Source organism: Chelonoidis abingdonii, chromosome 1 (assembly GCF_003597395.2).
Source record: "Chelonoidis abingdonii isolate Lonesome George chromosome 1, CheloAbing_2.0, whole genome shotgun sequence".
Classification (NCBI taxonomy): Eukaryota; Metazoa; Chordata; order Testudines; family Testudinidae; genus Chelonoidis; species Chelonoidis abingdonii.
The window spans coordinates 216,235,893-216,263,632 of record NC_133769.1 but is presented as its reverse complement, the minus strand read 5'-3'; the positions used below and the strand labels follow the sequence as shown (position 1 = coordinate 216,263,632).

Below are 27,740 nucleotides of genomic sequence, written 5' to 3'. Positions count from 1 at the left end.
GTAATACATTTTAACGTTTTTAGAAGGTCTCTTTCTACAAGTCTATGATATATAACTAAACTATTGTTGTGCCTAAGTAAATAAGGTTTTTAAAATGTTTAAGAAACTTCATTTAAAATTTAAATTAAAATGCAGCACCCCCCGGACTGGTGGCCAGGACGTGGGCAGTGTGAGTGCCGCTGAAAATCTGCTCGTGTGCTGCCTTCAGCACCCGTGCCATAGGTTGCTTTCCCCTGATCTAACCAAATCGAAATGCTTTGTTTGGTTCAACATTAAATTGTGTCCATCTGAGCTGCCACAATGTCTTACAGGGGTTGTAGTTCAGGTGCCTCATGTTCCCGTTCTCCTATTTGGGCTAGACTCCCTGACTGGAATATATTTTTTTATGATCTATTCCTGTCCTGGGCCTCCCTGACTAATGTTACAGTTCCACAGAGGGGAGACTGCAGTACGTGAGGCACCCAAGCTACGACACTCATAAGGCACTCTGGCAGCTCAGGCAGACACAACTTAATATGAAAGTAGTCCAAAACAAAATGTTTCAGTTCACTTCAGCAAACCAAAATGTTTCAATTCAGATTGGCCCAACCTCAAAATGAATTTTTTAACATTTTCCTGACTGACAATTCTCTGCAAAATTGACATTTTCACACAGAACATTTCTGTTTTGTGAAAACCACATTTTCCATTGGAAAAAATATTTCAATAGAAAATTCCTGACCCGTTCTAATAAATGGGTAGCTTCAAGTGCATAGTCACTCTTGTAAAGCAAAAGGGGAAAACTCCTGGGATTATCTGGCAATTAAATAATTAGGAAACACACCAGGAGGGGGAAGGAGAGGCTGAAAAATATCATATTTAAATTAAATGGGCATGGACACCCCACAGAGCTGTGTTGTGTTTGTAGTTCTAGAGGAGTTTGCTACCAAATGCAACCTCCCTTGGCAGGAAAGGATAAGTGATAGAGTTGCAAAGGACTATAAGATTTCTAATAATTGCTCACACTATTGTGCCATTTAGTTCAGGACACAGGACTATATAGATTGATGACTAATATCTGATGATTCAGATGAGACCCCAAATAAAATGAACAGCACCCAGCTGATTCAAGTACATCAATGTTGCTACAAGGAGGTTGGAGGGGGGGAGAAAAATTGTTCTCTTTATCCTCTGAGGATAGGACAAGAAGCAATGGGCTTAAATTGTTGCAAGGGAGGTTTAGGTTGGACATTAGGAAAAACTTCCTAACTGTCAAGGTGGTTAAGCACTGGAATAAATTGCCCAGGAATGTTGTGGAATCTCCGTCACTGGAGATTTTTAAGAGCAGGTTAGATAGACACTGGTCAGGGATGGTCTAGATAATACTTAGTCCTGCCATGAGTGCAGGGAACTGGACTAGAAGACCTCTTGAAGTCCCTTCCAGTTCTACACTTCTATGATTCTATGATTGTGCATGATTTTCTTTAAAACATTCCCAGTCAGTTAACATAGGAGTAAGAGCAAGCAGACAGATAAAGTTATTGCTGTCATACTCGCTTGCTCACTAAAGCTATTAGTCGCAATACACTCTATCTGGTGCTACACTGGAGAACCCATCCAAACCTTACTTTGGCAAAATGCATTGGAAAGGGTATTGTTTATCACTACACTTGCTATTGAGAATGCCAGAGGTCGGCTTTTGGAGAGGCGTAAGTAAAAGAATATCATGTTTTCATATGTGAATTTGGATTTCAGGTCAGTTTAAAAAAATACTCTAAAAGCTTTGGTTTGGTGTCCCATTAAATATACTGAAAAATTATCTAAGTCATACAGTGCAGTTTCGTCCCACGTCAGGATTGGGAGAAAGAAAAATAGATTGCTAGGAAAAACACTCCCATCTTGTTACAGTTATCAGTGTCTGAAAATAATAGAGTGCAAGAGACAGTTTCATTTCTAGTTCTTCAGTTTTAGTTTTGGAATGTGAGATGCAATTATTAAATTCAAACTTCAAGACAGATTTAGGAATTCATTTTATATTTTGAATGAAAAAATATTTTTGTAGGTAAATGGATCTGACGCTCCTAGAGGAGATGAAGGATTAAACAACTGTAACCTAAAGCCCTTTCTGTAAACTGTTCACTATAAATTGAAAGTACACTGTTACATTGATATAACGCCACCCGCTATAACACGAATTTGGATATAAAGTGGTAAAACAGTGCTCCAAAGGTGCGGGGCTGTGCACTGCAGTGGATCAAAGCAAGTTCAATATAACACGGTTGCACCTATAACACAGTAAGATTTTTTGGCTCCCAAGGACAGCGTTATATCAAGGTATGTGGAGTATAGTATATGGGTGTCTGACTGTTAACCCTTGGACTCCCTTGCCTTGTTAGAAGGTAAGTATTTCTATACATATGGTTTGTGAGATATGAGCTTTTTATTTTTTAACAATCAAGGCTGCTGTGACTCAAGATCCTAAAGAAAAATTTGCATTGATGATGAAAAAGACAAAGATATAAGGTGGTGACACAGGTTTCCAAGCCTGTTCAACCTGTCAGTTGCTATGACTGTCTACTTATGATTTTCTTTCACTATGCCTGGCATTAGACTTGGCCAGGGAGGTCAAATGCTTGGTAAGGATGCATATGTCCTTATTCTTCACATTTCATGCAGCAGATGATGGGTTTTACTTTTATTGTTTACTTCGGGCATGTCTGTTCAAATCAGTTTTAAGAGTAGAACTATTCTGAACCCTCCATAAACTCTGTAGCTGTGTTGAAGAAGAAGAATGGGCTTAGTCTATCTCACAGGAAAGCAGTTCTAAAGTTACTGAGGTATAAACATTTATTACAGTGCTTTTCTTAAACATTACCAATCAGGTAATGCTATGATCTGAATTGAGCACCAGCTTCCCAATGTAAAATAGCATCTGAATTGTGACTGTCAACCTTCTTCATGCTTTGCCCCACTTTTGAAAAGGAAAAGAATGTGTTCCACCAACTATATATTAAATACATACTTGTCATGTTTATGTCAGATTTGTCAGTTTCATGAATATATGAATCTAAAGTGATGGTAATGATGCATCTAGATTTTAAAATATAGTAGCTTCTGCTTTAGTACACCTCTACCCCGATATAACATGAATTCAGATATAACGCGGTAAAGCAGCGCTCCAGAGGGTGGGGCTGTGCACTCCAGCGGATCAAAGCAAGTTCGATATAACGTGGTTTCACCTATAACGCGGTAAGATTTTTTGGCTCCCAAGGGCAGTGTTATATTGGGGTACAGATGTATGATCAATTTGGTTAGAGTGGTGAATGAAAATGCAATTTATAGTTTTTAGCTGTACTGTCCCATAGTTCGAGTCCTTCATAATGCTGCACAGTCACATGGTTTCTTGCCTGCACAAACCAACATGAAATGACTTCTTTAACATCTCCACTCCATCTCTGTTTAGCTTTCAATTTGCATTTTCAGGAACAGTGACCTAGCTAGCAGGAATTAAGTCCTTAATAGTCCTTAATAGCTGCAAGCTTCCTTAGGAGCAAGGGCCTCTGCAGGTGGGTACCAGTTCCATAGCAGCCTGAGCTGTAGTGCTGCTAGTAGCTTCTGCAGCAGGAGTGTTCTAAGAAAGAAATCCTTATGTGGAGTGTTAGATGTGTAGTGCAAAGGATCTGTTACAATAGTTAACTCTTCCATTCTTTCTCATCAATGGAAATTAGGTTATTTTATTTAACAAAGTAGCAGTCCTCCTCATGCTTCTAGCTGCATGGCTAATTTTCAGGCAACCAATTGGCAAGCCACCCAAAACTCGTCTGCAGTCCACCGGTGGTCTATGGGTCATGGATTGAGAACCAGTGAACAGACAGGATTTGCATATTACCAGGAATCTGTTAGACATGTAAGCAGTCATGCAGATCTCACAATGAAATTTCTTCCAGATGAGAAGGATGTACACAACTAAACAGGAGAGTTGTTAAATATCACCAAAGCACTGCCCAGCCCTATTAAATGCTTTAATTTAGATGAAACATCTGAAGAGCATTTATTGCCAAAAATAAATTGGAACTTCTGTCAGCAGCTTCTACTTGTTTTGCAGGCAACACAAATTATATTAGACATTTACCACATCCAACAAGATCCAAATGTACGTTTTGCATTTATGCTCCATTTGGAGTATTGATGATTCAGTGAATTGCCTTTTCTGATTAAATGAACTGTTCTGAGCTACCCTGTGATCAACTTCCTACAGTAGCATTATTGCAAGTTGGGATGGTGATGGGAGTCTGGCATTACAATTTGTTATGAATGGAATAGTCAAAAATACTGTAATCTCTGTTTTTTAAGCCTTTTGTTTGACAACCCACCATGCTCATATAGAATGTTTTTATGTATAACATCTTTCATGTATTATATAACATTCTTTATAATTATTTAAGAAGAAAACAGAAAAGATTATCTTTCTTCCCTCCAACGCCCACAATAAATTAAACAGATAAAGGGAAAAAAATGTGGGCCAAGTTCACTGCTGTTGTAACTCATTGACGTAACTGGAGTTACATTGACAGGTAATTTGGCTTAAAATATTTCTGAGGCTTAGTCTTAAGCAAAGAGCATCTGCTTCACAAACCAAATAAGGAAGAGTCCTAGTTTTGAAGAGCATCACAGTGAAAGGTTCAGGATGATGTCAACCCTTATTCTACTCTTGCATTTTGTATTGCAGACAAAATAATCTTTTATGCCAGTCTGTCTGTAATTTACTGTATTTATTAATGTGCACCTTATAACAATAAAAAAGGGTATTCAGAACTCTAAGAGCCCCTGATGCAAGCTACAAAAATACCTAACTGTTTTCAAGACTGAGATTGATAAATTTATGGAGGGGATAGCATGGCAGGACTTCTTGTAGCAAAAATCCTCAGTGTCCAGAGATGGGACACTAGATGGGGAGGGCTCAGAATTACTAGAGAATTCTTGCTCAGGTGTCTGCCCTATGGGTCTTGCCTGCATGCTCTGGATCTAACTGGTCACCATATTTGGGGTTGGGAAGGAATTTTTCCCTCGGTCAGATTGGAGAAAACTGGTGGGGCGAGGGGTTCGCCTTCCCCTGCAGCATGGGTCACGGGTCACTTGCATGTTTAAACTAGTGTAAATGGTGGATTCTCTGTAACTTGAAGTCTTTTAAAATCATGATTTGAGGACTTGAGTAATTCAGCCAGAGATTAGGGATGTACTACAGGAGTGGGTGGGTGAGGTTCTATGGCTGCAACATGCAGGAGGTCAGTCTAGATCAGGAGTAGGGAACATACGGCACGCGTGCTGAAGGCGGCACACAAGCTAATTTTCAGTGGCACTCATGCTGCCCATGTCCTGGGCACAGTCCGGGGGGCTCTGCATTTTAATTTAATTTTAAATGAAGCTTCTTAAACATTTTGAAAACCTTATTTACTTTACATACAACAATAGTTAGTTATACATTATAGACTTATAGAACGAGCCCTTCTAAAAACATTAAAATGTATTACCGGCACACAAAACCTTAAATTAGAGTGAATAAATGAAGACTCGGCACACTATTTCTGAAAGGTTGCTGACCCCTGGTCTAGATGATCACAGTCATCCCTTCTGACCTTAATGTCTACGTATCTATGAGTGTGTGGTTTGGAAGGAGCGCACCAGCTCTTTTGGATCAAGGGAAGTGTTGGTGGTAAAAGACTTGGGAAAATAAGATGTGTGAGTAAGAGAGAAACAGCACTTTGGGATTTTATTGTCAAACTCGGGAGTAACCTTGGAAAGAGTTAATGAACTTTGTAGTTCAAATTCCAACGGGAATTTAATCAAAGGAAAGACAGATATAGAGTACTAAACTTATGTTAAGCCTTACTGTGAGGAATTAGCACCCTCAGAAGATCATGCTATTGATAAGTAGTGACAATATATATTTTTATCACACCCAGGGGAAAATTGTTCTTCCTGCTAACGAGAAGCTATGTGTTCTCTAGTGAATAGTCAATTTTGTTTTTAAGCAAACATCTTTAGAAAATAAACAAAAAAATTGAGTGGAAATGGTTTTCTGAATACCTTTTGGACAATAACTGCTTGATTTCTATTAATTGTTTTTTGCATTTTCATCAACAGGCTGCAAAGAAAAAGATTAAGGCGATAATCTTTCATTATCACATTTGCAGGCATATGTCTGGATTTTGATTCTTTTTTTTAACTTACTCTGGTAGTGCTCAAATAAACTTAATCTATAATTGGATGAGAAAGAATTGCATCAGTGTTAATTCTTCATTGACAATAGAGCCCTATTCATTTCTCCTCAGACTTTACTCAGGCGAAACTCTCTCTTAAGTTGGAGTCTTGTCTGAGTAAGACGTACTGTTCAATGCCCTAAAATCATCTGTAATCATATCCTTTCTCTCACAAACTAAATATGATTCTCTTTATCTGATATGTTTGGAAATGAATGCAGGTCAGGAAAAATCACACTCTGCCGGAGTCGCATAAGATTTTGAAACAGTAACAGTTACTTAGACTTTTTTTAAATGTAGAGGAAAATTCTGTCATGCAATGTCCATCCACTGCCATGGATTCACTGCTGGGAAATCCTGTCCTTTCTTTCCTAAGAAAAAGGGCAAGCAGAAGAAACAGTTAGAAAAGGAAGTGAAAATATTTGCTGTTTCTATGATCGTGTAGCCAATTTACACAGGTGCTATCAATTGAAAAGGTTTCAAAAAGAGTCTTTTTAACAGACTGGAAGAATGCTTTACAGACAATGTTTTATGTATGATTAGCACCAACTTTTATTCAAAATTTTAAAAGTTCTTTGGGGTGGGTGTACCAACAATTCAGAGTACTAAGGTTTTTGCCAATCAATGTTGACTGAATTTACACATTTCTTGACCTTTCATAGATAAATTCCTATGAGGGCCCGAGAACTTATAAAGCTAAGTAGTTCTGCCAGCCAAAGGATGTAGGATGTGATACTCTTCACAAACTACAAGCTAAGAATGATGGAAATATAGTCCATAGATTAGCTTGGGGACTGTTAAAGTCAGTAATCTTAAAATGTATTTTTAATATTTGTGTGTGTGAATAATTCTTGTCCATGAGAGGGAAAACTGTGATTTTAGTGCATAGATTTTTCTTGGTACATTTGAGGTTGCTAGTGGAGCCATACAAGCATACAGCTGTTTTTTGGTTTTATATCTGTAATGGAGTGCTGGGAGCTAGCTGGTGAGCACAGCACTCTGATCACTTAGGCATCAATCAGCTCCCCCCAGAGAAGGCTGATTGGGGATGTATAAGTAAATTGGCTCATCCGACCTCCCAGCCTGATGAGCCAATAGTCCATCAGCAGAAGGGTATAAGAAGGACACAAGAGGAGAGTACTGGGGAAGAGAAGGAATAACCAGGGCTAGCTCAGCCCAGTATGTGCAGAGATCTTAAGGAAGAGAGACCTCTGTTCCTCCTCAGCTCTGCAAGAAAGGGCTAAAGGTAGAGAAGCATTGTGTATACATGCAACAGTATTGGCACTGGCGAATATAAATCACAGGAAGTTGCCACTCAGTGGGCAGAGTCTGACAGGTTCCTGGGGCACCTGAGGATTGAGATGGACCACTCCTTGTTGCAGTGCCTTATTAAGCACTACTGGAAATGCCTTCCAGTGTTAGGGTTGAGTTCAATGGGTTTACAGGTGTCGAGAAGAACTATTGAAGTAGTTTTTAAATAGCTATGGAGGCCAGTGGACACTCAAGATTCAATGTAGCTTATAGTAACTCCTTCCTCCCCTCCAGCCAGTTTCCATAAATAATTTTAAAAAAGCTTTTGTATGCTGTATGTAGTGATTTTTATTAGTATTAAGCAGTTATGAGATAAGACAGCCTTTTAAATCAGGCTTATTTATTTTACTTTAAAAAATGTTTTGATTGACTGTGTTCCTCCTAAAAATGAGGGCTGCTAGCAGTCAGTAACCAGGCATGTGGCAAGCAGGCACTGGGTAAGCGTCCATTATACAATTCTGCTAGTGCACCTCATTGCGGACCTGCCAAACGCTGCTCTTCCAGACAGTGTTCGGCCTCCTCTAACAGCAACTGCATATCTGGTTCAGTTTTGGTGGTTATGTGAGCTAGAATGGGACCCCCAAACTGCTTTTCACTTGTGACTGAACAGGGCCTCTGGGTATGAGGGGACACCCAATATGGTTATGTCTATATTGCGGCCAGGGTTGTGATTTGTAGCTGGTGTAGACGTCAGATTACCTTACACAATGCTCTGGTGAGATCAAGTGATATTATTTTTCCAATTATACATCTGGGGAGCTGAAACACATTGATGTTCAGGCCTAGATTTTCAAAAATCCAATTAATTTTGGATACCTAAGGGCTTGATTCTTCAGAGTACTTAGCATTATACATGTTCGAAGCACAGCTTCCATTGCTTTCAGTTGTAGCTGTGAATGCTCAGCACTTCTGCAAATCAGACCCCAGGGTCTCATGTTGCTTACCCAGAAAATGAGGAACACCTGTGAAAAATTTGTTCTAAGTGACTTGTCCAGCATCTGTGCAGAGGCAGCCATAGAATCCAGTTCCCTAGGGCAGCCTTCAGCTGCCTTAATCATGAGATCCTCCTTTCTCTTCCTGCAGTCCCTTGCCTCATTCACTATAAACCTTCCAACATTTCTGCAAAAAACAAAGCAGAGCTTCTGCAGAGAACAGGGTCTGGTGGGAGTTGCCCTAGTAGATATTTCTGCTCCTGTGGCCCTATCCTATGCCTCCTGCTCCTCTCTGCCCCACCCTCACTTCTGATCTTGCTCTTCTCCTATCTATCCCTCATCCCATCCCTTAAAAAAAATGGGGGGAGGCGCGAAGGCATTATAAACTAAAATCTGAAATGTTTATTGGACACTAAATAAAAAACCAAAAACTTCTAACTTCTATTGATGATCAAAAATGTTTTGGTTTCCAGTTTTTCCTGAAACCTTGAAAATTTTGATGAAAATCAATTTTTGTGCAAGCTTCCATTTAACCAAAAAGTCATTTTTCATTTAAGGAAGAGGGCTAAACCATTTTTCTACCAGATCTAGTCTATTATATTACACTTCGCAGGCTAATTTTTGATTCTTTAGCTTGTACAGTGACTGTGATCCATAGCTGTATATGTGCATGTTGGGTGAACAATGTCCTGACGATTTAAGAAACAGTTCTGGCTGGTTGGATCAGTTCATGTGTGCATTTTGTTTTGTTTCTTTCTCATGTAGACACCTAAGGATAGTGACAGGTGAATGGTTTTTTGAAGAGAGGGCAAAGCGCTTCAAACAATCCAACCTCCTTGGAACTGATGTTGTCAGACAGTCCATCCTACGCAAAGTCCCAGGTAAAAATAAGAACACACAAGAAAAGTTGTTCTCTGTTTAGACTTATATTTTAAACATAGTTGTCAAAATGTTTTTACCAAATGTGGGTTTTATCCTTCGTATTCTAGAATTCATAGATTGTGTCACTACTTTTAATAGAGTCATAGTTTCTAAGGCCAGAAGGGACCATTGTGATCATCTAGTCTGACCTCCTGCATAACACAGGCCACAGAGCTTCCCCAAAATAGTTCCTAGAGCAACTCTGTTAGACATTTAATCTAGATTTAAAAGTTGCCAGTGATAGAGAAGCCACCACAATACTTGGTAAGCTGTTCTAATGGTTAATTACTCTCACTGTTCAATTATATACCTTATTTCCACTCTGAATTTGTCTAGCTTCCACTTTCAGCCATTGGATCATATTCTACCTTTCTCTGCTACATTGAAGCGCCCATTATTAAATATTTGTTCCCCATGTAGGTATGTATAGACTGTAATTAAATCACTTCTTTACCTTCTCTTTGTTCAGATAAACAGATTGAACTCCTTGAATCTAACGCTATAAGATATGTTTTCTAAATCTTTAATCGTTATCGTGGTTCTTCTCTGAACCCTCTCCAACTCATCAACATCCTTGAATTCTGTCTCCAGTTCTGATGCCCACTATTCCAGCAGTGGTCGCACCAGTGCCAAATACAGAGGTAAAATAACCTCTATACTCCTACATGAGATTCTCCTGTTTATGCATTCCATGATTTCATTAGTTCTTTTGACCACAGCATGATCAGCTGATTATCCATCACAACACCCCCTACCCCATCTTTTTCAGATCTGTTGCTTCCCAGAATAGTTAACATCCTGTAAGTAAGGCCTCCATCCAGTGTTCCTAGATGTATACATTTACATGTAGCCATATTAACACACACATTATTCGCTTGCACCCAGTTTACTAACAGTTTAGATATCTCTGTATTACAGACCTACCCTCTTCATTTATTTACCACTCTTTCTGCAAACTTTATCAGTAATAATTACATATTTTTCTTCTAAGTCATTACTAGAAGTGTTAAATAGCATAAGGGCCAGGAACCAATCTTTGCAAGGCCCCACTAGAGATATACTCATTCAGTGATGATTTCCCCATTTACAGTTACATTCTGAGACCTATCAGTTTTTCATCCATTCAATGTGTGCCATCTTAATTTTGTATCATTCTAGCTTTTTAAACAAAATGTTATGTGATATCAAGTCAAATGCCATACAGCAGTCTGTCTATTACATCAACACTATTACCTTTATCAACCAAACTTTTAATCTTTAAAAAAAAAAAAGTATCAAATTAGTTTGGCAGGATCTATTTTTCATAAACCCATGCTGATTGGCATTAATTATATTACATTCCTTTTATTCTTTATTAATCAAGTTCCATATCAGCTGCTTCATTATTTTGCCTGGGATAAATGTCAAACTCACAAGCCTATAATTACCTGGGTCATCCTGTTTACCTTGTTAAAATATTGGCATGACATTAGCTTTCTTCTAGAACTTCCCTGATGTTCCAAGAGTTATTGAAAATCAATATTAACAGTCCATCAAGCTCCTCAACCAGCTCTTTTAAAATTTTTGTATGCAAATTATCTTGATAGGCTGATTTAAATTGTCTAACTTTAGTTGCTCCTGTTTAACATTCTCGAGATACTAATGGAATGGAGAGAGTGTTATCATATGACATGATTACATAGTCTCCCCCTCCCCACAATACAGAACAAATATTTATTGAAGATTTTTGCCTTTCTTCATTATTATTGATAATTCTACCATTTCTGTTTAGTAATGGAATGATACTATTGTTCAGATTCTTTGTGTTCCTAATATGCTTTAAAAAATCCTTATTGTCCTTAACTCAGTTGGCCATAGATTTCTCCTTGTGTCTCTTTTGGTTCCCTTTTCAGTTCTCTACAGTTATATTCATTACTATCAACTTCCCCTTTCTTCTGTTTGTTATATCTTAATTTTTTTTATTTTTTATAGTTGCCTTCTAAACGCAGTCATATTTTAACCGATATGGCCTTCTTCCTTGATTGTGGCTTCTTTGGCATCTAGTAACGTGTTCCTATACAATTCCCAGTGATCACTGAACTTGAATAGTAATTATGTATTAGTCAACTTTTTTATTTTGCAGCCAAGGTCTGAAGAGTACCGGACACTTTACAGAACATTGAAAAGAACACCCTCTCTATCCTGAAAGCTTACAGTTTATAGGAGATCTTGACCTAAATAAACATAGACAAATTATTCAGTAGTGCAAGATCTCTCAAATTTCATTTTCTGGATCCTACATCCAGACATTCCAGCATGAATTATGCTGACCTCTAAACAACACTAATTATCCATCTTTGCCACTGCTTTCCCTCTCTCTCCCCACCCCACCCCAAACTCAAACTGTAATTCTCTGTACTGTACTAGATTTTTTTTTTCTTATTCTGCATGGGGGAAGACCTGCTAAGTGCTAGATCACAGGCTGTATGCCAGCTTATTTGTACCTCTTTATTCTGAGGCAACATCTTAACTTTCCTATCACCTAGCTACCCATTGCACATACACAAACATGTTTACACATGGATAATGTGGTCTGCTTCACTGATCCAACAGGGGATAGCACATATTACATTCCTCAGAGCTGCCTCCATGTCTCACCTCCACTACAGCTTCACCAGCTTAAGGAATAGGAGTTATTTCTGAATACAAAGGTCCTCTCAGCTGAACTATTTTAACACTTCACCCACATGCCACCATCTAAGTACAGCCTGTGTTTCCAGGTAGTGTTTATCATATTCAGCGGCTAAGTTACAGTGACTAAGTGTATTTAGGAAGAAGGAGGGCTGGCTGCCATTAAAAAAAAACAAAACCACGACTTTGAATTCTGATATTCTATTGTCAAAATACTGACCTTTCAGGTATGAGTGCCACCTCAAGAATTGTCCATTGGCACATGACTAGCATTCATGGTTTTCTGTCTTTATTTTATGCAAGATATTGAGATGTATATTTTGTTTTTATTGCTGTATTTGTGTATTTATATTTTTGTTAGATGTATAATGAGAAGAAAAAGTAATGTCCAAAGCATTTTGTCCACATTTTCCTCCCAGATGAAAACATTTTTAATGCAGAGAACGTGCTCTCTCTCACTTAACACAGGAAGAGCTATAAACTGCAAAGTGTGTTTTGTCATGTTCCTCCATCACTAAATTTATTTAATTTATTAATTAGCAACAAAGTTGGGGGCATAATCCAATGGAAATGTTGAAAAACATAACAAATGAAAAAACCAACAACAACCTACCTGCCTCAAATTTCTAAAATAACTAAACTAAAATTGGTTACTTTTGTGATGCTTTCTTATTTAAAAAAGAAACCGAGCTATGCAAAAATGGCTTTGTGATAGTCTGAACAGGTTTTTTAATTAATTAAAAACATATTCTATATCAGATTCACACTTGGCATATGTTGCCTGTATTTCTCTGAATATTTTTTTTTCTTCTTCAGATACTGTTTCCAGTAAGAAAGAAGGAGGACAAGAGAAAGATCAGGCCCAGGAGACTGTAGAGCAAAGACTAGATACCCCAGCTTCCTCCACAAGTGGGCAGAAATCAATATTCAGTGGACCCAGAAAGACAGGGTAAAGTCTTGAAGTTTGGAAACTGATCATTCAGAGTGTAGCACCTCTGAGCAGATTTTCTTTTGAATCTCTCTCTCTCTCGCTCTCTCCAGTATTGCAGATCAGACCAAAATCTCTCAGGGTTCGAAACAAGCTGCTTTGAAACAATTGCTATCATTAGACTGCAGTCTCGTAGGAAATGCAGCTATAACTACCTTTTGCTACAAGGTAGCAGCAAAAGGCAATGGCAACTATTGGATTTTTCTTCCTGGGAAGAGGTTACACTTTGAATTTGAAGTGTCTCTAAGTGTGCTTATACTCTGAAAAATGGCATTTTAAAGGTCCATGTTTGTTTCCTCTGAGTGGCTTCCACATAAAATTAGCTCAGTTTACGAGTAAAATGATGTTTTGCCCCGAACTTCCAGCTCTGTAAACTCACCCTGTGATCTGAAAACTGTGTTTTCCTTTTATGAATCATCTTCAGTAAATAAAAATAGTGCTTGGGCACATTACAGTCTCAGTGACGTCTGTGCAACCCCATTATCTTTAGAATATCCCCTCAATAAAATGTGTCGTAAGGCAAGTGGGGCTATGTGTTCGTAAAGAGTGAATGGTATATGTGCTGTGGGGTTGCATAGTTGTTACTGGGGCATAAATTGGTACTGATGCATGAGAAGGATAGAACTCAGCTTAACTTTTGGATCGTGGGCTGAGTTAGCGAGGCTTGCAATTAGAAAAACAACTTTTTATTGGTAAATTGAGCACGTTTTGACATGGAACATAGATGGTCACTCTTCATAGGAAAAGCATTTGGTTAAGAGTTTGCTAATTAGTACTGATTGAATTGCTATCCAGGTGCATCTACAGCGTATTGAATATGTAAATTATAAGGGCTGTGATGGGCAAGGGAATAGAGGAGTGAACTGGACCTCTGACAATCAGTCAAAACTTCACTTGATTTTGCCTCATTAATGCTGGATAAAAGAAGCAGCTGCTGCTTCTGAGTACTCCTATGTAGATGAAGGGAATGCAGCCTAATGAATCGGTGGCACTAAAAATTGCATTTAATTACAGTTCATGCAGTTAATAGCCATGGTGAAGGTATACTGAAAGTCTGCCTCCTTAGTGGAGTGGAGCATTTACTGTCTTTGCTGTGAACACTTAATAGCACAGTAACTAAATATTTAGAGAACTGATTTATGCCTGTTTCTTATCTTCCCTTTTTATTGCAATTCATCCTCAAATGGGAAGATCTGCTATGGTTAAAATTTCAGTATTTCAAGTTACAAATCAACTCCAAAGGGGAAATATTTATTGCAGAGAAAGCTAGGAAAACATGGGAATTGTCATATTGGGTCAGACTGCAGCTTCACTGAATCCAGTATCTTGTCACTGACTTTGGCCCAGTGCAGGGACTCAAGAGAAAAGTTGCATCCACTTTCTTCCTCATCTTCTCCAGTTGAGGGAGTGGCACCAGCCTCACTCTTGCCACCAGATGACTAGTAACTAGGCATCCCAAGGAGGATTGCAGAAACCCTCCAGATCTCCTTGGAGGGGGTCCAAGATCCAACTCATAAGCTCTTGGACATCCTTCAGACAAGGTGGGACTTCCTGGTAATGAGGCCATATTTGCAGCTGCTAAGGTGGTGGGGAACACTTCAGCCACCTGCGCCACTCTCCCAAAAAGGCATCAAAGAGGCAGAATATTTGTTCTCCCACCCTAATCCGAACTCTTTCATGGTGCAGACTGTTATGGAACGCAGCACGCTGCACCAGCCTAGGTCCACCCCTTAAGTCAAGGGTGCCAAGAGGCTGGATCTCTTCAGCAGGAAGAATTTTTCATCAGCTAGCCTTTTATTTCATATAGTGAATAACCGGGTATTGATGTCCAAGTATGACTTATTAATTACAACAAGCTTTTGGAGTTAGCTAATAAGCTGCTATTGGAGTGTGGTCTCCAATTCCAAGCCATCCTTGACAAGGGGAAAATTGATTGACAGATTGTCCCTGCAAACAGATATGACAACTTTGGTCATGATGAGGTAGGCTTCCTGGCTGCAATCCTCAGGTTTTCCCCAAGGAGGTCCAGGCAACAGTAAAAGACCTCCTCTTCAAGAGTAACAACCTGTTCAGCAAGGGAACACATGAGTCACTTCACTCTTTTAAAGAGTCTTGTGCAACTCTCTGCTCCTTGGGGATATATATCTGGTGCACAGGAGGAACTCGTAGATCCTATCCTGGCTCCCAGCCCATCTCTCAGTAAAGGTCCTTTGAGCTCCCTAGGAAGTGACACACATATAGCATGGCAGTCACAGTGCACCATTACCTTCCCCTCTTCAATCCCAGCCTCCCGTGAAAAAGGTATTTTGATGAGATGCTCGAAAGACATCAGCCAGTCTCCACAGTACCAGTTATCTCCACAGCCTTTGATGGCTGCCTGTCCCGTTTCCTCTCAATGCAGCACCCTATCATGTTGGACAGATAGGTCCTAGACAAAATCTTGATAGGCTACACCATAGAACTCTTTGCTACTCATTCTCCAAAACACTCCTCCCATCTGTCTTGACAAGAGGTCTCTCAAACAGGAGGTGAACTCTCTAATTCAGCTGTGGGCAGTAGAGTCTATGCCTTCTCAACACAGGGACAAGGGTTGTTACTCAAGATATTTCCTTGTACCCAAAATGAAGGGGGGCGGGAAGACCAATCCTGGACCAGCTGATGTCTTTATACGGCATTCAAAATTGAGGATGAGCAAGTTGGTTTCAATTATCCCATCCATAAATGAAGGTGACTGCCTTGTGGCCCTTGATTTGAAGGATCCGTATTTTCATATAGACATTCATCCAGTTCACAAGAGAGTCCTGCCCTTTATGGTGCACCAAGATCACTCTTACCACTGGACAGAATCTGCATGATGAGGGACATCATCACCCAGCTCTGACTCCAGCCCCCAGATGGCAGTCCTGTCCGACTTGGTCCTGCTAGATCACGTGGCTGCCTGCACCTAGGTGATATCCTTCGTGAGGCTCCATCTCTGGTGCCTCCTGGCATGGTTGTGGACAGTCTATGCTTCCAAGCACAGATGCCCAGAACAAACAAGTTTCACTTCCTCTAAACATCTTCACATTTCTCACTGCATGGGAAATGAAAGAAACTGTTTGCATAGGGGTTGCCTGTGTTTCCCCCCATCACCACCTACAAAGACACTCACAACGGATACCTCTCTTCTGGGCTGGGGAGTGTGCCTGGATGGCTATATTTCTCAGGGGTCCTGGATTCTGCAAGAATCGGAACGAAGCATCAGACTTCTCAGCAGTGCATGAAGCATACAAGAGGTTCCTATCCTTCATCCAGTCCGCACGTGTCTAACTCATGTCAGACAACATGTCTCTACAGTATTTTGTATAAACAAACAGGAAGAAATGAAGATTACCCCACTCTGCATTGAAGCTGTTGTGCTCTGGAACTGGTGCATTCGGCATTGGATAATCTCCTTGGCAGTGCACCTCCTGGAAGCAATGGACACCTTAGCAGACATCCTAAGCAGGCATTTCCACCAGGATCACAAGTGGGAGCTCCATTCTTCAGTGGTGCAAGACATTTTCTGGCAGTGGGGTTTCCCATTGTGGGACCTCTTTACAACCTAAGCAAACAAGAAATGCCTACAGCTCCTAAGTGCCCACAGGCATAACTCCAGGAGAATACCTTTCTGGTACAGTGGTCAGGTCCGGTAATATATATCTATTATCCCATGTCTTCAAGAAGGTCAAAGCAGGACAAGGCAACCATAATCCTGGCACTACCTTCATGGCCAAGACAATTTGGTGGCCTTTCGCCCATTCATACATCTGTACCTGTTCCTGAACCTCCTGTCTCAGAACAGAGGTCAGAACTAACCATCCAAACCCAGCCTCCCTCCATCTGGTTCTTAGAGAGAGGTTGTCTCTGAATAGGTACAGTGCATCCTTAGCAGCAGGAAGCTGTCTGCAAGGAAGTGCTATGCTGCCAAATCGTTCTCCATCTGCTGTCAACAGTAGCTTATCTCCAGAAGCTCTCAGATCCCTTTTATCCTTTTATTTGGGACGAGCCCCCAAATTGTCGGAGAAAAACTCAGTTCTCACTTTTTGTTTGGGTGCAGCAAAGTCAGATACTTTATTCTGTTTAGCAGCTACAACAGGGAGAGAGTGCACTAGGACATAGGGTCTCCTCTTCCTAGAAAGGTCTCTCAACAGGTAAACAATTACAGCAGCATTTATACTTTTGTTACATACAATAATAAGCAACAGCTGCATTTTGTTTATACATAGGTCATCCTGATATCTTGTTTTTCTCACTTCTGAGACTCCAGTCTACATTTCGTATTATCTACAGAAGGTCAAAAAACAACTTCTCCCACAGTTCTTTTCCACTCACCTCACACAATCCTCGCTTCTACAAATCTCGCGTTATTAGGGTTACAGATAGCCTAACTCTTGCTAACAAAGACTGTCTTGCATTAAGATCCCCTACAAATCCCTGTCAGTTCTTTCTCTGCTTCCACAATCTTCTCTCCTTGAAGACGCTGGGCCTGTCTGTCAGGTCGTCACCCTCTGTGATAAAAGAGTTCTGCAGTATATTTGATAATGGAAGATTGATCTTATAACTGGAAGATCAGAGCAAAGTACCATGAGTGATTTTTACACAGCTTTTTGAAAAGCCATGGGAACAGTTAGATCTGTTATCACAATGCAGCTAATATATACCGCTACCCCAATATAACGCGACCCAACACCACAAATTCGGATATAACGTGGTAAAGCAGCACTCTAGGGGGGCAGAGCTGTGCACTCTAGTGGATCAAAGCAAGTTCGATGTAACATGGTAAGATTTTTTGGCTCCTGAGGACAGCGTTATATCGAGGTAGAGGTGTATAATATATAGTCTCCATCAACAAATTTAACTAAGGCATCTTAGCAGCCATAGCAGGAGCCAGCTTCAGACTCTCAGATTTCTGACATCACCCAAGACATCTTTACTTGGGCTCTTGGAGGAGGGAGGGAATGATAACATTGTGCTCCAGACACAACACAGGACTCTCCCACTTCCCTTTTCATCATCTCCTCCTTTTCTGTCTGCTTTACTTTACGCCATCTTCCCATTCTTCTCTCATTCCCTCAATCTTATCCTTTCTTGCTCCTCTCCTTTCTTACCTCATTACCCACCTATTTCACTCCCAACCAATAAAAAGGAAGCAGAAGGAACTAACATGATACTTAGTGTCATCAGAACTACTACTAACTGAAGTTGTCACTCTGACCACATTGATTGTATGTCATACCTAAGGCCTTATTCAATTCACAATATTGCAAGAATTGCAGATCCCGCAATATTCGGCTTCCACTGCAATTTTATCAGCCATCCAGAGCTGACAGTAGGAGCCCTGGCTGCCAGCCACCCGGGGCTAACGGGGGGACTCTGACCAGGGCCAGCTCCAGACACCAGCATTCCAAGTTGGTGCTTGGGGCGGCATTCTGCAGGGGGCAGCAGTCCCTGTTGTTTTACCCCCAAGCAGCGCGCCGAATTGCTGCCATGGGCAGCAGGGGCAGTCCATGTGCCCTTAGAGCGGCTTGCGCATTTCCGCGGTGGTGGCAATTCGGTGACAGCTTCTATGTTTAGCTGTCCACGGCTACATAGAAGCTGCCACCAAATTGCCGCTGCCGTGGAAACGTGCCAGCCACCCTAAGGGCACACGGACTGCCCCCACCGTCTGTGGCGGAAATTCGACACGCTGCTTGGGGCGGCAAAAACTGTAGAGCCGGCCCTGACTCTGACTGGGCTCCTGCTGTCAGCCCTGTGCATTAATGATTGGAATATAACTACGGCTAAATGTCTGATTATCAAAAAAATGAGAAGGCATAATGTAATACTTGAGTGTTTATATTGTTCCAGCAAATTTTTCTTTAACAAATAGGTCTTCTCTGGCTTTTCCAAATTACTGCAATTAATATAGGTCCATTTTACTTTTCCGCAATTTTCCATGTCTTGTTTGCAGCTCAGCCACAATTATTTGACAATCATCCTGCTATTAAGTAGGGACTTTTTCATGCCCCTTTCCACCTCTGTGTTTTTTTGTTTTTTGTTTTATTAGATCATAAGCTCTTTGGGGCAGGCTCTGTCTCTTCTTATGTGTTTGCACAACTCCTGGCATGTTTTAACTGGTAGTGTAATACATATGGCTCTATTATTATTTATGTGAGTCGGAGAGAGAGGTGAGCGTTTTTCCTAAACCTGTGACTGCCTCTTCTATTTTTGACCTCAGCAATACTCAAAATACATAGCCCCTAGAAGCACAGCATGGTGCTATCAGAACCATTGCCTGCTCTCTTTTCTAATAGGAAAGATCTCACAAAAGTAACATTGGCTTAAGTGTTGTGTGCTTTACATTTTCACCCTGCTTTATTTTTTTTAATTTATGCTCCTCAGGAAGGCCATCAGGGCAGTGACCAAAGGAGAAATCACTAGTGTGAAAGCTGAAGATGGAAGAAGCAGCAGTTCAGAGGCTGATGCCCAAAGTTTACGCAGTGTCAGGTCTACTCCCTGTTCTGACAGGTAAGGGTCAGAGAAGTCTGATGATAGCTCAGAGCTTGATCCAGATAGGCCCAGAGCAGTCCTGTGTAACCCTTTGCGCTCTTGAGTGCTCAGCACTACTGGAGCTGGTTGAAAAATGTCAACATTTTTCAGGAAAATTTTGTCCTTTTTGGTCACTTATTTTGGCGAGCTGTGCTCAGCACCTTGCAAAACTGAGCCTGTAGTCAGTCGAGCATAAAGCTGACTGCAATATCTGACTTGGGCAAAATGTCAGTTGAGCTTTTAAAATGTTTCACTTCCATAGTCTTTCCATAATTATTCTGATGATATCTAACTAATTCCTTGATCAGTTTTTTCTGGTGTAAGAGACCTCAGTTATTGCCCATTTACAAACAATAATACTGTTGAGTATTAAATAACCTGATGCCCATGTTTTGAATGCAGATTTTGTAACATGCAAAAATAAATCCAGAATTTGGCCAACTGATATTTACTACTTTTCTTATTTGCATAATTTCCACAAATTATGCTGGATACAAATTGTGTTCACTCAGTGTTGATTGTTTCACTTGCCTAGAAATCTTATGATTTGGATTGAAAAATAGTGTAATTTCACTTTATGCTCAAATGGAAATTTCCAATATTCTTTAGCAACTCAAAACATATATACAGTAGCACTTGAACATTTGGAGGGGTTTGTTTTCCTTATTTCCCACAAGTGGAAATACACCATCCTCACAGACATGAACTCTGGTGGAGTTGGGGGTGAAGGGTGTAACTAATTCCAGTGTCCAGGGCTTTCACTGAGAATGGTCTGCTCCCAACTCCTATGCTGGTATCCTTAAATCATGTGGGTTGGCCTAGTGGGGTCAAATCCATCCCTCATACCATGGCAAAAATAATTTAATTATTCCTGAGCCATCCGTAATATATCAGTGTTACACATAGCTTTGAATATCTGAAGTGATGGGAATCCATAATCTCCCAGAGCAGTTTGTTCCATTAATAACAAGAACAGTTATGCAACTGTAAGAAAATTTTCTGTGCTGCTCCTTACTGCTTGTTCTGTCCTTATTATTTAATGAGAGCAATTGATCCCACTGCTCTGTAACGTGTTTTCTTAACATATCACAAGACTCGTTCCATAAAAAGGCAACAGAATTACCAGAGTACATGTGAAAGTACTTTTAAAAATTATTATTAATTTTTTGTTAAGCAGTGAGTTTTTCTGGTTGTTTGATGGTGCTGGGCAAGGCCTGCAGCCCCCTAGTGCACTGTGATGGTAATTCCAAGCAAGCAGTCACAAACCACTAGATTTTGTAGCACTCAGCCCTTGCAATAAGGGTAAGGGGGCACATAATCAACTGCTGTAAATTGTCATACCTCAGGGGAGCTATGACACATTGCTCCTATTGAGAACTTGCTGCCAGATTGCTAAAAGACCTCAGCATCTGATTGTGACGGGGTCTGTCAGACCTTCTCTGTCTCCTGCTGGAGGCATCAGCACCTTGACACATGTTGCCCGACGAAAATCCACTCAGACCAGGTGACCGACAAGACAGTCCTCCAGAGGCCTAGAAGGGCCAAGAGAAATATTGACTAGTGGAGAACCAGAAGGCCAGTTAAAGAAGGCATGCCTGCTTTTGGTCAGGGTCAGAGCTGGGTGAGACTGGGACAGAGGAGGAGCTCCTCAGGGCTAACCCCAGGCCAGGGCCTTGACCTAAGAGCTGCAAATAAGCACTTGCATTTCAGGTTGTTTTTTTCCCCTTGTCTTTATCTTAAGGTGCAGCGAGCCAGATCCTGAGTTGCTGTTTTGTTACACGATTGTTTAGAGACTGACACAGAGTTACAGCATAAGCTGTAGGCGGCAGACCCTTGCAGACTCCAATGGGAGGGCCTGGTACAATTGTACTGGGCATGGCCCTGAAAAGGGCACTGCAGAGCAGTCCCCTTTTCTACTCCATTGTAATGTAAGCAGAAAAAGGCATAATGAAATCCAGTGGTTGTGAGCTGAAGTTAGACAAATTCAGAATAGAAAAAAGATGCAAATTTTTAGCAGCAAGGGTAATTAATCATTAGAATGACTTACCAGGGTATATGGTGGATTGTCCTTCACTTGAGTTCTTTAAGTCAAGACTGGATGTCTTTCTAAAAGATATGCTATAGCTGAACCAGAAATTATGGACGTGATGCGGAAATGTATTGTGTGAAGTTCTTGGGCCTGTGTTATGCAAGAGTTCAAACTAAATGATCATAATGGTTTCTTCTGGCCTTCAAAATTCATAGATTTTAAGATCTGGTCACTTATTTTTGTGCCTGAAATAGGACTTAAGCTCTTTTGAAAATCTGGTCCCAGATGATGGGGAAAAAAAATTTGTGTTTTTCCGAGAATAAACATAAAACAGTAGCTTTTTTAAATACAAAACATCCAAGCCAATTAAATGAACAGCAGCTTGAATATTAATCTCCTTGGCAGCATTCAAAGTTCATTGTGAATGGTATTATGTAAGAAGAACATCATAATAATTGATTAATTGCAGATGAGTCCTATTATTTAAACAAGCAACTTATTTCCCTCCTGGCTTTTGATTTGTTGACTATAATTATTTATTGTACTGCAGAAGGTGAAAAATTGGGAGAGTTCAGGGAGACTGTAAACATCAATCTGTTTTTATTCACTCTGAACAGATCTCATTAGCCAGGCCAACTTCAAAGTCAACTCTTGTCTAGAATCCAAATCCAGTTTCCTTTAGGTAATTGGACCTTTTGTGTGCAGCCATGGTTTGTGCCTTGAAGTTTTATTAGAACAGAGGTGGGCTCTTTGCTGTTTCTTTTTTGTTTTGTACCTGTATTTTTTTCTGCTTAACTGGAAGGATTGGGGTGACAGATTCTTGAAAGCAAAGTTCTATCTTACTGCTTAGCATTGCTACAATGCAATGTCCAAAGACAGAACAAGAAGTAGATCACCCACTTCATTAAAATTCCCTTCTGTGATATGTGTTTTGCAAAGTGGGCAGAATAGACTTTGCAGTGGGTATTCAGATCTGCCGCAGTGAGCATGGTACAAAAGCTTAGGCTGTGTCTAGGGTACGAGCTACGGGTGTGATTCCCCTACTTGTGTACACATACTAGCACTAACTCCCTTTCAGCTAGCATGAGTATAAGTAGCAGGGTAGTCCTTAGCAGGGATAGTGGCTATAGAGGCATGGATTAGCCAGCCCAAGTACAAATCTGCCTGAAGCTGATGGATATGTGCTCAGCATGGCTAGACTGTCCCTGTTCTGCCGTAACCCGTGCTTCTGTGGCTACACTGTGATTTATACTTGTACTAGCTCAGTCAGAGCTAGTGTGGGTATGTGTGCACAAGCAAGGGAATCACGCCCTGAGCGTATAGTGTAGATGTAGCCTTACACTATGTCTGCGGTGCAAGTTAAGGTGTGATTGTAGCATGAGCAGGCATACCTGTGGCAAAGGTAGTGCAGATGTGGCAGCACAGGCTAGCAACTAGAGTACATGTCCAGAGCCTCTAGCAGACTTCTGGTCTGGTTTCTAGTCCGTGCTGGCATGTCTACACTACTATAGCTACCTGTTCTGGCCAGGTTAAAGCTAGCATGAGTATGCCTATTGGGCTGCAATTTCACCTTCACTTGCAGGGTAGACATACCCTTAGAGACAGAGAGAAGGTAAACATGAGGGCAAACTTACAGGTAATCACCAGAACCATCAAAAGTACTTTTCCCTTTGGGCTTCATCTAAAATAGTGGTACCCAACCTTATTACACAGGAGGGTCACATGAACCTGAGCACAACCTTGTGTGGGCCAAACAGATTCTACATATTTTAATAAGATTGAAAGTCACCTGTATTTATTTATATTTTAAATTCAGCTTGTTTCATATGTATTTAGACAGGTTGTTTTTATGTACAGTATTGTCTATTTACACACTTGTGTAAACTAAAATGATGTAAACATGATGACAAAATGCTAATGAATTGGCCATTAGTATATTGCGTTGAAGCAGGCCATGGGCATTAGGAATGCTCTGGTGGGTCGTACATTGGTCTAAACATCAAGTAGTGGCATCAGCCAGAGGCAAGATTCAGGATTTCTTCCATCAGTGTTGATTCAATATGGCAATTTTCACCTCTATCCATCATCTCAGCCTCACCGTCCAAATCAGTGGCTTGTATCAATAGAGCTACTAAAGGCACATCTTGACATGTCTGTGTGTTCAGGAGGGACTCTGTCTGGATGACTGAATTACCTCACTGCCTATAGGAAAGGTTGAATTCATTGAGATGTCTGGAAAGACTAGGGAGCAGCTCATGTTGATGCTTACAGTATAGTATCTTATTCATATCTTATCAGATTGAAAAAGTAACAATGTCATATACATAAGGTACATTTATTATGTGTACTCTTGTTAATTTAAATACTAATTGTTAAAAATAGCATCAAAATCTCTCTTAACCATCCTATATATCGGCTTGGAATTGCAAAATAATCATCATTGTAATAAAAAAATCTTAAACAGCTTCTTCCAACACCAATGATGTCCTGGATTTTTCTCTGTTGCCCTTTTTGAATAAATTGGCCTCCTCTTTCAGCAGCCTTGCCAAACCAAACAATATTCAACAAAAGGGAAGGAAGAAAAGAATGTAAATTCATTCTTGCTCTAACACCTTTGCTTTAGGGAAAACTGCACTGGCCTGAGAGCCAGGATGTCATGAGCTCCCTTCTTACATTGGCTTACCCCATCCCAACAAAGATATATGGATCTTTGACAAGTCAGTGTGAGGCTACAGAAGGTCACTTCTAGCATAAATGGTAAAAGAACCAAGGTCTCCAAAATGGAGACTTAAATCTCATTTACTTAGCCACTCTCCTCCTTCAGACTGAATGAACACCAATCTATGTGCTTGGCTAACATGTTGGTAACAACTCCTCTAACTGCAGGACTGCCTCCCTTCCCAGGGTATGTCTGCACTGGTGCTGGTACAATTTCTGGCTTGAGTAGACATACTCAAGCGAGCTCTGTTCAAGGTAGCAAGCTAAAAACAGAAGTGTAGCCATGGTTATGTGAGCAGTGGGACAGTTTAGCTGCCTAAACCGATCTCATCCAAGACCCTAGGTGCAGAGCTGTCCCTTGGGTAGGGTGAATTGCGATGACCGCTCTGGGCCCTGCGTTTTGGGGGGCCCCGCAGGCCAGTGTGATTGGCTGGCATGCTCGGTCCTGGAAGATATAGGCGCAGGAACTAGTAGTGTGGGGGGTGCCACCGCGCACGCCCAGGGCCCTGGCTGCGCTGATGCAGACCAGGGCCCCCAAGCTGGTGGGGGCTTATTTGTCCCAGGCCCCCGCATCTCCCCCCAGGGATGGCCCTGCCTAGGTGCATATTTGGGCCCTCTTGCCGCCTGCACCACAGTGACTATGCTTCTGTTTTTAGCACACAAGCTGAATTAGAGCTAAGATGGGTATGTCTTCTCAAGCTGAAAATTACACCTTCTGACTCCATGTAGACATATGCCCAGAACCAGAACAGAATCAACAAATCCTGACTCTCAGTGTTTCACTGCTGTCTAGCAAATAGTTGTGTAAACGAGTGGCAAAATGGGTCACATTCCCCTGTAGCAGTTGACCCAAACAGAGGTAAAGGAGAAAATATGCTCAAGTAGCAGAGGTCTGTGTTGGGTGACTGAAAGTCCTTATTTCAAATCTGGTTGATGATGCACATAGGTGTTCTTATGGTTACACATTATGGAATTTGTTTCTCAAGCTTTCTTTTTTAACAACTTTTATTTTTAATTCACGTAATGAGAAAACATCCTAAAAAACAGGTTTATTAGTTAAAATCTATTACAATCTTTCAGTTATTGTGCAACATGCAACAAAACCCAAGTGTTAGACATTCTGGTTATTTTGTATTGCAAGTTTGAAAGTTGAGAAGTATGAGACTCCAAACCCAACAGTGACACTAGAATACAGTTGACGCAGAATAGTTTTAGCTTTCTTTCCTAACAGTATGGAGTCAGCTCTTTATATAAGTCATAGGGTGGATGGGGGTTGGGAGAGAACCCTACAAATTATTTTTGATATGAACTTTTCACAAACATGTAAAGATAACGGAGCCATCACTGAACAAAAATCCAGGGGTCTTCAGTACACAACGGCCACCTCCTTGCTGTTCCTAAAATATTTCATTTTCTTTGGGGTGGCAGAGTATTTTAGTCTTACATTCACAGATAAGAAGCTATCAAAGTGTTTTTCTTATTAAGGGACATTAAACTCTCCAAATAGGATATGTTCACTCTGAATACAACCCTGGTCTCATGAATCTGTATTCTGACTTAAGTTACTAGAGGGACATGAGCTGTCACAGTCAAGAATTTTGTTCCTCGGTTCAGCAGCGGATTTTATAAAAGTTGCCAGTGTGGCAAAAGGGGTTTTCAGTGCAGTTATTCAAAATGTGATTTGACAGGATAAACTAAGCGAAGGTGTCCCTCATGTGTCACATCTAGCATGAAGGGAACGCTGACAGATTTACTGAGAAGGCTAGTAACATTTTGTTTATGTGGGTGAAAATGTCAATTCAGTTCTAGCAATGTTTCCCCTCCATCACCTTTCTGTTGTTATCCCAGTCTCTCCTGTGATCATGTTTTCCTGGTGGCATGGACTGGAATTACTGTATCAGTGCCCATTTAGAGATGATAACACTGCTGAGTATTAATAGTCAGATTCCTGTATTCTGAACACTGTTTCTTTCTGTCAGTTTTGTTGAATGACTGCAAGCTTGGCAAAAAAATGTGGTGTGATTTCACTAGTGAGCAGAGTCATGTAGGAACTGCTGGCCTGTTCAGGCCAGGAACTCTCATTACAAGGTAAATGGGACAGTGTGGAGCACTGTCCCTCTTGAGGAGCAGACAGACAGATGGAGAGGTTTGGAGCAGCTGAGCCAGCCGACTCACCTGGAGTGTCTGTTGGCATTGAAAAAATCTGCAGGTGCATCCAGAACCATCATACTGCAGTAACTTCTATTGCAAAGCAAGGGGCAGTGTGATGGGGAATGCCATGTGAGGAACCAATGAATCAGCTGCTGAAAATAAGCGCACTTATGAAATAAGCATGGAGGAAAACAAATCTTGTGCAGTTCTTGGATTATATTAATGCTGTTTGCCAGAGACGTGTTTAAAATGTTCCTAATTCTGAGAATAAATGCATCAAGCAATGTATACAGACGGTATCTCCAACCAACCGTCACCTAATTCTTCCCTTCCCTGCCACTAGATATAGATTCATAGTTTCCATGTGGTGTTTGTAGCTGATCCATCCTTAGAGTAGATCACATGTAGCTTATATGGTACAAGATAGTTCTAGAAAACTGTGTTTCCTATTTTCCCCACTTGCTGTGTTGCCAATGTTTTGAAAACAGGGATCTGTTTGTCCTGTCTCCTCAGGGGGAGCACTCTTTCGCTGAACAACAATGATGCAGAGACCCTTCCCGGTAACATGAAAGGCACAGTGAGCTCTGGGTACCGAAGCAATACCTCCACTCCAGTCTGTCCGAGGTCACCAGCACTGAGCACATGCAGCATGACTTCAGATTACGGCAGGGTAAATGTGTCAATGCTACTAACTGCACAGATCTCCCCTTCAGACATCACTGACACCACAACCATACACACCACAGTCAATATCTGATCAACTTGCAACCAATAAACGCTAAGGCTGCTGAAGATAATACTATTTATTCCTTAATCCTGTTGTGACAAGTGACAGTCTCTCACCATAATGAAATCTGTTAAACTCACTATCAATGATCTGGTTTTTGGATTGGCAAACATTATTCTCATTCTAAAATGTCCTGTTATTACTTAAATGTTAAAAATTACTACTTAAGATGTAAGGGTACATCCACACCCGTCAGTTTCCACAAGATTTTAACCCCTGGGATGCTGTGAAGGGAAAGGTTGAAGGAAAATAGTGAGAGGATAGCAGAAGGAATTTGACAGGAGAGGCAGTTAGGCAACTTGCCGAGAAAAACTGAGTCACAGGAGTTCAAGTTTGAAGGTTTTGTTGACATCAGGAGGTTGGTACAGGTGTGAAGGACCTGCTTCTGTGGTGGGTACTATGCAGAGCTCCAGACAGTTTGGACTTTAAAGCTGCTCCCCAAACT

General features: G+C 40.8%; 1 protein-coding gene across 1 annotated transcript in view; it reads left to right on the top strand.

Annotated features, from left to right (window-relative positions):
- Positions 1-27,740, top strand: part of SYTL5 (synaptotagmin like 5) — a 164,336-nt gene that overhangs the window by 87,775 nt on the left and 48,821 nt on the right. The window contains exons 4-7 of the mRNA XM_075059764.1: positions 9,248-9,363; positions 12,890-13,022; positions 19,464-19,589; positions 27,022-27,178. Coding sequence (XP_074915865.1) covers positions 9,248-9,363; positions 12,890-13,022; positions 19,464-19,589; positions 27,022-27,178 — 532 coding nt within the window. The remainder of the gene's footprint in view (positions 1-9,247; positions 9,364-12,889; positions 13,023-19,463; positions 19,590-27,021; positions 27,179-27,740) is intronic.